General features: G+C 42.9%; 1 protein-coding gene across 1 annotated transcript in view; it reads left to right on the top strand.

Annotated features, from left to right (window-relative positions):
- Positions 1 to 4377: 4377 nt before the first annotated feature.
- The window catches only part of PPFIA1 (PTPRF interacting protein alpha 1), an 88573-nt gene continuing 80819 nt past the window's right edge, over positions 4378 to 12131 (top strand). The window contains exons 1-2 of the mRNA XM_065404451.1: positions 4378 to 4438; positions 5914 to 6177. Of these exons, the coding sequence (XP_065260523.1) occupies positions 5914 to 6177 (264 nt within the window). The 5' untranslated portion in view covers positions 4378 to 4438. The remainder of the gene's footprint in view (positions 4439 to 5913; positions 6178 to 12131) is intronic.

Genomic DNA, 12131 nt, shown 5'->3' with positions numbered 1-12131 from the left:
AAAACATTTTGATTAAAAATTAGAATAATATAAAATTAAGATGCCACGTATTAAAAGTTGGATAACTGATAGATCTCAAAGTGTAACTGTAAATGGGAAATCATCATCAAGCAGGTGTCTCTCAGGGATCGGTTCTTGGCCCTATGGTGTTAAACATTTTTATCAATGATGCGGAAGAAAACATCCGATTATCACTGATATTGTTTGCAGATAACACAAAAATTGAAGGAATGGTAAATAATGAAGAGGACACGTCACTGATACTGGATCACTTGATAAGCTGGGCGCAAGCAAACAATATGTGTTTTAATATGGCTAAATGTAAATGTATATGCCTAGGAACAAAGAATGTAGGCCAGACTTACACAATGTGGGACTCTATCCTGGGAAGCAGACACTCTGAAAAAGATTTTGGGGTTGTGGTAGCTGATCAGCTGAACATGAGCTCCCAGTGCAATGCTGTGGCACAGAGGCTAATGCAATCCTTGGATGTGTAAACAGGGGAATCTTGAGTAGGAGTAGCAAGGGTATTTTATCGCTGTATCTGGCACTAGGGTGACCACTGATGGAATGCTGTGTCTGTTTCTAGTCTCCACAATTCAAGAATGATGTTGATAAATTGGAGAGGGTTCAGAGAACAGCCATGAGAATGATTAAAGGATTAGAAAACATTCCTCATAGGGATAGACTCAAGAAGCAAGAGAAGGTTAAGGATTAAAGGGTGACTTAATGACAGTCTATGGGGAACAAATATTTAATATTGTGCTCTTCAGTTTAGCAGAGAAAGGAGTAACAGGATCAGATGGCTGGAACTGGACGCTAGACAAATTTAGACAGGGAAATAAGGTATACATTCTTTTTAAACAGTGAGGGTAATTAACCACTGGAACAAGGGTTTTGATAGGTTCTCCATCACTAGCAATTTTTAAATCAAGATTAGGTGTTTTTTCTAATAGATATGCTCTAGGAATTATTTGGGGGAAGTTCTATGGCCTGTGTTATACAGAAGGTCAGACTAGATGATCACATAGATCCCTACTGGCCTTGTAATCTATGGATCACTTCTTGTAGACTCCAAGGAGGGTAGGAGGAATAAAATAGTTAACAATGTTGACATTTAAATTATCATCACTAAGCCAGCAACTTTGGGTTTGTCTACCCAGCAACTAGACACGTTTGGCTGGCCCGTGCCAGCCAACTTGGGCTCATGGGGCTCGGGCTGTGAGGCTGTTTCATTGCTGTGTAAACTTCCAGGATCAGCCAGGAGCCTGAACTCTGGGATCCTTCCACCTTGCAGGGTCCTAGAGTGATCCTGAGCCAGGAAGTCTACACAGCAATGTGAGGCCTGCGAGCCCAAGTCAGCTGGCCTGGTCCAGCCATGGCAGGTGTCTAGTTGCTGTGTAGTCATATCCTTTGAACCTCAGTCATATGAATTGGGCAGTTCATGCCCCTCAGAACTATTGTTCCAGGCAGTCTGCAGAGTTACTTAGAGAGCTCTGTTCATGTTTCTGAGGTTTTCTTCACAACTGTAACAGCTAAAGCCTTAGGGGCTTGTCTACACTAGAGAGTTGTCCCACTTTAACTGTTTTGGTATAGTCAAAGCAGTACACCCCCCGCCCCCCCCCCCCAGTGTACATGCACTAATGCTGGTATAAAGGTGCTTTATACCACAGCCAGAAATTTTCTGTTGTGAATGGATCCACTGACTTTCCTTTCGAAAGATCCAGTGTGGGTAGCTTTGAGAAGGTCTCAGATGGAGTAAGAGCTGTTAAGAAAGTTGAGCAGCCCTATAACCAAGTGGCTGTGTGTGGCCAGCTTGTTGGGAAGACAATGGTGTTGGGACAGGACTGTCTCCATGCTAATTCGTTAAGTGAGCAGTCTGTGCTTCAGGGTCTGAGGACAGATTTGGTTACTGGTGTTTCAAAGCAGAACAGTTTTATGGCCGAATGCTTGAGGATGCAGGGGAGAGCAAGCACACTCTCACCCTCAGACTCTTTGGATTTGTGTGGTATCTCTTTAAGACAGAGTCCAGCCTTGGAAATGATAGCAGTTAAGCATATGAAAACTGGTGGACTGGCTCCTATCTGTGGTAATGCAAATTACTTGCCTGGCTGGGAGAGGAAGGACTTGCTAATAGCTGTTAGCACAGAGAGCCCACCCCATCAGCCAGTGAATTCTGTTAAGCAAGAGAAATCAGGGTTTCATCCTGCAGGACAAGGAGGAAAGAGAAAACTGAATTATACCAGTATAGCTATTCATGTATGGGAAAGGGAATAAGTGCCATAAGTCACCTTTATACACCAAGGCATAACTTTATCCACACTAGGGATTTTATTGATATAGCTATATTGATTAAAAATTACCCCCTTAACTGATATAGTGATATTGGTACAACTTTTAAGTATAGGATGATCCTTAGTATTTTAAATAAAAACTAACAGTTTGGAGAACAAGGAGTAGGTGGGGGTTTGCTGCCGTGGGTTTCGGCAGCCCGGCCGATGTCCAACAGTGAGCAGCACAGCGGACAGCAAGCGGGCAGGCTCAGGGCAGTGCCTCTAACACTCTAGCATATACTGGCCTGCCACGCACGGTGGCTGGAGGGAAGACATCAGCGTTTGCCACTGTACTGCATGAACAGGGGACATTTCCACACATCAGTGTTGTTCACCCTCACTGCCCCGCCCCGCCCGTAGTGACTATGCCACCTCCGCCCTGAGCCCTCCCTACTACTGACTCTCGGGCTGCACAACCCTGCTCCCGCCCCATCCGCGCAGGGCAGCAGCGCGGTTTGTGCACGCAGCAGAGGCACGTCAGTACTGAGCGCTCCAGGCGAGGCCGGGCTGGGCCCGCGAGGGGGGCGGACGAGGAGAGTCTCGAACCGGCAACCTCGCAACGTGGAGGAGACCCGGAAAGGGGACAGCGGCTCCGTGAGCCCCTGGCGCCGCGCGGTGCATTCTGGGACCCGCACTGATTTGGGCCCGAGCCGCGGAGGGCGCCGGGACGAGCGGCGGCGGCGGCTGAGGGGACGCGAGGCAGCGGTGTCGGCGCTACTAGAAGCGGCGGGTTCGGGGCCCGGCCGGCCGCACGGAGAGGAGCCCGCCCACCCCAGCTGCAGCCCCCAGGGCCGCGGGGACATCGTTGGGCCCAGGCCGCCGCCGGGGCACGGAGCGGCACCTACCTGGCCTCGGCCAGTCCCGCACCGGCCACCGTGGAGGTGGCGGCGGACGGAGCCGGGCCGGGCCGGGCCAGGAGAGATCCGAGCGCCAGGAACAACCTCTGCCCCGGGGACCAGGAGAGAGAACAGCCCCCGGCGGCCGGGCCCCCTCTGCAAGTCCGGCTCCCTTCTCCGGGACCCAGGAAGCCCCAGCCCGACTCCTCGCTAAGGCTTCCGGGAGCCGAGACTACTCCAGCCGCTCAGGGGAGCGAGGCCTCCGGGAAAGGGGCCCTTCCCCAGGCCGGCGCTCCCCTGGGGCCTCCGGCAGGGGAAAAGCCTCCTATCTACTCCCTAATCCACTCTCGCAACTCGAGTCTCCTGAGGGGTTGGGGCCTCTGGGGAGAGGAGAACAACCCCAACATCGCTGGGACCTCGGCTCCAAACCATCGATCTCTCCCCCAGTTAGTCAGTCTCTAGGTCCCGGGACCCACCTGTTCCCCCCGCCTCGTGGGATACCCTGTTGTTTAGTTTTAGAGAGAGGACTGGTTACTGGGCTGGATCAGGACATCTCAGCGCCGGAGCATCTTCTGAAGAGTCATTGGTGTGAGGGTGAGTGTAAGTGGATGGAACAATAACCCAAAGGACAAATACCCCAACAGCCCCGTCCGACTTTCAAAACAGCATCCAGCGGCACCCACCACTGGGATTATAAATGTGTGAGAGAAGACCCAGGAAACTGAGGGAAGGAAAGGATCCTACCGTTACTAACAGAGGGGGGGAAAGAGAGAGTTTTTCTAAATACTCCACAAGAAAAGCCATCCCCTCTTTTTTTTCTATTTTTACTCTTTTGAATAATGCGATTGTGACCTTAGAGGGATTTCTGAACCATGCACTGTTGAAGCTTGTTGCACCAGCAGGATAGAAGTGACTTTGCCTTTGCACATGTTTCCCCCACCTGGGCTGTTGCAGGAACTGTGGGCCATCAGTAGAGAGAAGGGAAGCTGAGACTGGTTTCTTTGCACTCATTCTTTTTTGCCTTGGGGACTTCACTGGCCGGCTGAAACCATTGCTGCTCCTCCTGGACCTATTCTTTGCTCAGCAGTTTTATTTATTCTTTTGTGTGGGGGGTTGTTTAGTAAATGGACATTGTACCCAAGGTGGATGGCTACTGTACAGTCTGAAAGGTGTCTGGGGATCACACAAAGCTGCTAAAAGAACAGGAAAGATCTGGGGTTGCTGGAATTTTGGGGGCTGTTTTAAAGCCATTTTGTTTCTTCGAACAAGGTAAATTAGTGGTGTTTAAAATAAAGGGCCTCTGATGGTTTAAAATGAGAGAGAGATATAAAAATAGTGAGACAATATCTCTGAAATGCATTGTAAAATCTTTCTTCCCAAGAGTGAGATATCTTCAAATTAATTTTGAAATGTAAAGTTTATTCAGATTTGGAGAAGAATAAACTTTTACTAATTTAGATGTTCAGATGGAGTATGACGTCTATTTTCATTATATAGTAGTTGAAAGCATGGGGGGAGTGTGCGATATACTTTTTCAACCCCTATAAGAAAATTGATTGCTTCTCTGTTTGTATGTGTTTGCAAATGGATTTTTATTCTTGTAAGCTTGTAAAGAAGGCTAAGGCACACTCTGTCCCAAGAATTCCTGAAGGTCTTAGTGGCTCAGTGCTGATGCTGACTAACAATGCTTTCTCGTTTTCATTGCATTTAAATTTGAGGAACAGAAGTTTCTCCAAGTTCTGTTCCGAAATCATGATGGCTCAGCATTCAAAATGGGCTGTAGGGTTCTACTTAAATTGACGATCTTCCAAGTTTGAACTCCTCTTGTAAGGTTTTGTTACTTTTTACCATTTATGAAGCATGATGGCACAAAAATACTCTCATATTTTTATTAAATTTCTGTGCCTCAGTCTGTTTTTCTTTACAGGCATCTTTTACTATTGACCTCTACAGTGATAACCTATAATGTACTGTAGGCACATGTTGAAGCCTTGTTGGTTTTGTTTTAGTACTAGTACCTGAGAGGTTTAATGTCCTTTCACATCCTTAACTTTGGTTTTAATTTCCCCTGGGCTAAACTGTCTGATTTTTCCAATTTCTGTATCCCGAAACATAAATGTGCTACTGCTAATTTTCTTGCAGCAAGCTGCTATAGTAGAGATTGTATGGCCAGTATAACGAGCTCAAAGTACTGGTGCTCTGTCATGAATTAATCCAGCTGTCTTGATGTCAGAATAGAGTTTCACAAGTTTGGGGGAATCATCTTTTGCTCTTTCCAAATAGCTTTGTAGTACAGTAGATGATTGATTGTCATTTTTGTTGGCTATGTGTGGTTTCAATACTTTTTGAAGGTACTAGCAACAATTTTAAAAAGGAAAAAACATAAATCTCTTAGAAAACGAGGTCACAAGTAGTACTATAGAAATACAGCTTTGCAAGAAAATCACAAGGTCTTTAATGGGAAGTGGCACCAATATTTGTAAAAACTGAGTCTTCAATGAATTGGCTCATTGTACACTGCATCTCTGTAATATTATATGACCGCAGTAAACACCTAAGTTATGTCAACCTCAAGTGTTGGTATCACTGGGCAAGCTAAATTGATGATTTATTATGGATGCTAATTTTTCCTAGTATAGGCAGGGTCCTTATGCATATTGGTTTACAGACATTTTGTTTGGACTTGTACTCTTTGCACTTTTTAGTTACTATTGATAACTTTACATTGAATTTTTTATTTCAAGATGATGTGTGAGGTGATGCCAACCATCAGCGAGGCAGAGATTCCCTCAGGAGGAAATGGAGGCCATGGTTCAGGCTCTCCTTTACAGTCGGATGCTGATTCTCATTTTGAGCAGTTAATGGTATCCATGTTGGAGGAAAGGGATCGACTTCTGGACACACTAAGAGAGACTCAAGAAACGCTAGTATTGACCCAGGGCAAGCTACATGAAGTCAGTCATGAAAGAGATTCCTTGCAGAGACAGCTCAATACGGCACTTCCACAGGTATGGATGCTTTGAATGGCATACATCTTGTAATAATCTTAGTATTCGTTTTATTTTTTTATACTTTACAATATGTGTGAATGAAATAAAATATTCCAGATATAGGTTGGTTGTTGGAAGGAAAGTAGACTTTTCTGGTGGCTTTTATTTAAGACCTAGGAAATACAGTATGTAGCACAAAATCTTTTAAAATAAGTGTAACAAAAACTTTGAAAGGTTAGGTCTGATACTGTGTTAATGCGCACTGTGTTGCCGTGGCGGAGCAGAAGTCTAAGAACACTGCAGAATTGACTTAGGTCAATAATTGCATTATGGGGTTGGGTTTGATTTTTGCCTTCCACTGAAGTATTAGCTGCTGGCCTCTGTAGGAGGCAAAATACCAAAGAATATATATCCTGTGTTGTGATGTATAGGCATTGTAGTGTGTGGTCAGGAATGACGAGCAGTGTTCATACACCTTACTGCTTTTTTTCCAATTAAAGGGTACAGTCAAAGATGATTAGCTCACCCCCCAAAAAAAGAGACTTGCCGTCAGACAACAGTAGCTTGTACTTTGCAGCTTATAAAATCTAAAGCACTAAGACTCATTTTTTTTTTTTTTTTTGGAACACTGCTGCTCTGCTTTAGCTGCAACCCTACAGTAACCTGTGCATAGCTTTTCTCCATGACTTTGCACTTTTTTCCAGCATGCCTGCTTGCTCATTACTTGTGAATATATTGATAATCTCACACTAGTATATAGCACATTTATTCATATCTTTCTCAAAGTGGTTTTTGAACTTGTCATAGCTTTATTTGTATTTGTTACTTTGTGTATTTTGCCCTAGTGCAGTGGTTTTCAAACTGCGGGTCGCAACCCAGTACTGGGTTGCAGAATGTAAGGCACTGGGTCGCGGTGGCTCTGGTCAGAACCGCCAACCGGGCCGTTAAAAGTACCGTCGGCGGTGCTGCCAGGTGAAGGCAGGCTAGGCTCTAACTGTTCCGACACCGCGCTGCGCCCTGGAAGCAGCCAGCAGCAGGTCTGGCTCCTAGGCGGGGGGGCCATGGGGCTCCGTGCACTGCGCCCGCCCGCCCCAAGCACCAGCTCCGCACTCCCATTGGCCGGGAACCTGCGGACAAGAGCCATGTGGAGCCGCTTGCGCACCTCCGCCTAGGAGCTGGACCTGCTGCTGGCCGCTTCCGGGGCGCAGTGTCTGCGGTGCCAGGACAGGCAGGACAGATGCTGACTGGGAGCCGTCCGAGGTAAGCCCGCACCTCCAATCCTCTGCCCCAGCCCTGATCCCCCCCCCAACCCAGACCCCCTTCCTGCACTCCAAACCCCTCATTCCCGGCCCCATCCTGCAGCCCTCACACCCACACATCTGCCGCAGCTCTGAGTCCCTCCCACGCCCCAAACCCCTTATCCCCATTTTCAGCATCAACAATTTTCTTCAACTGGGTTGCCAGAAAAAAAGTTTGAAAACCACTGCCCTACTGAACCTATTATTTTTTTTCAGTAGTCCATATGCATACTTCCCCTTTCCATATGTTCAGGTAATATTTAGGTTTGTTATACAGTGGAATGAACTGGTATTTCAACTATTTATGAAGACTCCAGAGCTGTGTTTGTGTGAAAGAAGAAATGCAAGATTGCTGGGGTAACTGTATTTGTAGCAGTAATGCATTTTGTTGTTGTTGTACTCTGGTTTACTAATCAAGGCACTGAATCTTTGATTGGCTCTGCATAGGTTCAGGGAGTCCACCTGTGCAGGTTCAATTGTAGGATCACAGTTCAGTCAGTTTGTCTACTTATAAATGGTACTGTTTATAAATTCATAAAATTGTCTTGTATGTCAGACACATACCAGAGAAAGCTAATATTCTTCTAGTACAGTAGTCCCATCAGTTACTGAAAGACCTATGATAGCTAATGGAATGCAGTGACAAATATGTAGGCTACTAAAATAAAGGAAGAAATATAAAAATGGTGGTTCAGTGCTTTTTTTAACTAAATTTGGATGTAGATAGAACTCACTCTAACTGAAGTAGATTGACTGATACGTAGTCTTGGTCAACTTCACTCTCTGTTGCCCAGAGCAATGCTTCCTTCATAGGAGAACTGAGCTGCCCTTCCTCTTCACTTGACTGTAGACTATAACCATCACATGTATTCTGAACTAGTAGGGTGCACTTAACGTATGAACAGTGTATGGAAGCTTTTGTAACTTTGCTAACACTACTGGTGGCTCAGGTTAGTTCTATATTAGACTTTAATTTACATGAACACAAATATTTGCCAAAAATAAAAGGGAAAAAATATAACTGGCATGCATAGCAACTTGTGCAGAGGTGACAATCGCAGCATATGTGTTTTACACACATTCTAGATGTTGCTAAAACAAACTTTATGCTAAACAATATAGAAACAGATATTTCTGGATATTCATTTATATTATTAAAAGGTGTGCTAACACAGACTCTATTTTTTGACTCACCATCTTGCATGGTATAAAAACAATAGTATTATGGCATGGAATCATTTATCTTCTGTATTGATGATAGTCTTGTTCAAAATTTCTTTATTTCGAAAAAGCAAGTTTATGTAAGTCAGGAATAAGAACTGTATTGTGCGTATGCATCTTTGAGCTTCTAGTGGAATGCAGAGTCTGAATAAGGAGAAAAGCTGCTTATGGGTTTGGTTTTATTATGGTAACAGTATGTAGTATTTTATTTTAATTAAGACCGTGATCCACGATCTTTGCTGTACCATTTTTGATTTCCACATTTTAGCACTTTTGGAGGTATAAATATTGATTGTGAGTGGTTGCAAATGATATTCAAGTGAGAGTTCAGGTGCAGTTGTGGTAATAAAAAATATTCAGGTAACTATCTATATAAACATCTTTCTCAAACCATATAGTGAACATACATAATCCATTTTTGGTTTAATTACATTCATTGGGAGAACATGAACAGGTACGTCAGATGAGATTCTTACAAAACCACGTTGAACATTTAATCTTAAGACCTTTTTCAGAGCATAATTTACAGTGATTACTTATGTTGCAACTGCCAGGATTCCGTTGTCTCATCTTTATAATTATTGACATTTTCAGCAACAGTTGATTTTCTTTGTGTTGTCCAGGAGCATCCTGAATTTAAATAATCTAGAGTTTTATAGATTAGAAACAACATCTTTAATTGCACTCAGATATGATGAACACAAATGTAATGTACTCTCTGTGGGAAGTACTATTAGTTAAGTGACATGTTTTGCAGCAGCTGAAGTTTCCTAAGGATCTTTGGGTATAGCCCTATGTAGAGCTTATTAAAACAATCCAGTCTTGAGGTGGCCCAGGCTGTACCTATTACTGTAGCAAGGTCTGCATTTGATAGCAAACTTATGCTATCAAATTTAAAAACAAAAGCTTTTGGTCAAAGCTGTGAGTTAGTTATCCTGAAGCAACAGGAATCTCATAAGACTTCCTGATTGTGCAAATGTGTGGCAAAACAGGCAAAGTCCCTAAATCAAGGTGGTAAAAATAAACTGCTGACTCTTCCAATTGCTTCCCTCCATCAGTTAAACCGCATTGAAGCCCCAGTCTCTTAAGCACTGGATAGATTTGTTTACAGCTTTATTGATTGGGTTGAAGGAGATGTGGGAATCCGAGTACTGTCTGCATATTGAGAATCGCTACTGTTCATAATGCCTCACTAATTCTCCTAATGGTTTCCAGCTTTCCACCTAGAGCAGAAGGGGTGACGGAATGTAGCCTTGCAGGACCATGTGTCAGAGTGTCCTTGGGGCAGATGAGCAGTTTCAGAACTACCTTCTGGGATCTTGGGGTATGTCTACACTATGGGATTAATCCGAATTTATATAATTCGAATTTAGGAAACCGATTTTATAAATTCGAATGTATTCGGCCACACTAGGCACCATTAATTCGGTGGTGTGCGTCCAAGCTACCGTAGTAGCATCGATTTCCAGAGCGTTGCATTGTGGGTAGCCAATAACATTGAATTGCCAATAACTTCGAATTGCGGCCACACTAACCTTAATTCGGATTAACAATACCGATTTTGACGCTACTTCTCTCGTCGAGGAGGAGTACAGAAATCGAATTAAAGGGCTCTTTAATTCGAATTAAATGGCTTCGTTGTGTGGACGGGTCAAGCGTTAATTCGAATTAAAGCAGCTAAATCCGAATTAAAGTCGTAGTGTAGACCAGGCCTTGGAGTAGACATTTGAGCTACTCCAGGCTCTGCTTGAGAATGTTCAGGACATCTATATGTTACTTTAGTCTGTAGCATTTGGTTTGACTGCTCAGTTACCCTAATTTAAATAAATTTGTGCAAATCCTAATGGGTTTATTTTAGTGGTTTCTTTCCTATTAAAAAGCAAAATCCATCTGTAACCAATAGATGAGCAGATTTTCATTGATCGTATATGACTGACGGTATTGTGCCCTTATTCATTTTCAAATTGATTTATCATTATTATTTAAAAACCCCTGTTAGTTAAGTTTGATTTTAAAGTAAACATTTTATGTTTGTGAATTAACTTCAGTGTTATCCTGATGTGTTAAATCCTCAAATACAGATACATTTTAAAAAATAACCTGAAATTGTCCTCAGGCTTTGTTTTTCAAGTAATGTGTTAGGCAGTTTGTTAGTGGGAAATTTTGGAGATAGCAATCCAAATGTTTAGTTTATCTAGTGAGAGACTTTTAGAAGAGGCTTAGTTTAGATGCAGCTTTGAAAGGTGACTGAACCTTCCTTTTTATTTCTTTCTTTCTTCAGAGGTGTTATGTAGAGGTTCCAGTTGGGATACGGGCCCCAGTATGCTAGATCCTGTACAAATGCATAGGAAGATAGCATGCTACGTCTCATCTTAGCCTGCAGGCTAAGTGTGTTGTAGGGGAGAGGGCTATGATTAAAGTATGCAGAATCTTTTGATACATATTTTTGTGCATATTTTTAAATAAATGCACTTCATTCACACAATTTTTCCTCAGTTTAATTAGTTGTAATTACTTGTAAAATATCATGGAACAACTGAGTTTTGCAGAGGGATTTGAATGAAGAGAGGCTAGTGACTTAACGGATAAGTCATTCAGAATGCTCAGTACCTGCACTGAATTAATATTTACTTATTGGCACTGTGCTCAGGACTGCAAGACATATAAAGACAATTCCTGACTGAAGAGGAAGGATTTAATTATTTTACTTCATTCTGAATTCGCTCACTTCACTTTTAATATAATGTTGTGCTGGGAATGGTTGTCTGTTTAAGTTTAAGTGATCCGTCATTAAACACTGAAGTTTAATTTTCACCTGATTTTGAATGAAAACTTCTTCATAAAAAAATATTTATTTGGGGTGGAGCATTCACCCATCTTTTCCAGTACAATAGAATTTTAAAAGAGGGTTAAATGGATCCCACTGAAGAATGCTAAATGGAATTAATTCTTTCCCCTTTCTCTCTTTGAAAAATGTTTTTCCACAGAAAGGCAAGTATTAGAGCCTTAATATAAGTCATTGTCATGTGTTTGCAGTACTGTTCAAGGTCAAAAAAGAGTACTAATTAATCATGTTAAAATGAATCGGTTTTTCAAGTTTGTTTTATTTTTGTTTTGTAAGCAGAGATTGATACCATTGCTGAAGCTTCAAAACCGAACAGGTCATTTCAAATAGCTCAGAACAGTCAACCACTGAGTTCCATTGTTGATCTTGGGGAAGAATTAGTTGGGATCCTCCTGCTCCCTTCAGTGACTCTCAGAATCTTAGAAATGCAAGACTAGAAGTGACCTCGATAAGTCATCTAGTTCAGTCCCCTGCATTGAGGCAGGACTAAGGATTTGTCTACACTTGAAATGTCACAGCGGGGTAGTCAAATTATTTTTTGTCAAGGTCCAGATTTCTTGGTCAAAGTATATTCAAGGTCCAGACCCCCAGCCAGCTTCCCAATCAAC

This window comes from Emys orbicularis, chromosome 4 (genome assembly GCF_028017835.1).
Source record: "Emys orbicularis isolate rEmyOrb1 chromosome 4, rEmyOrb1.hap1, whole genome shotgun sequence".
Taxonomy (NCBI): Eukaryota; Metazoa; Chordata; order Testudines; family Emydidae; genus Emys; species Emys orbicularis.
The sequence above is the reverse complement of the archived record's forward strand: the minus strand, read 5'-3'. Positions and strand labels throughout refer to the sequence as shown.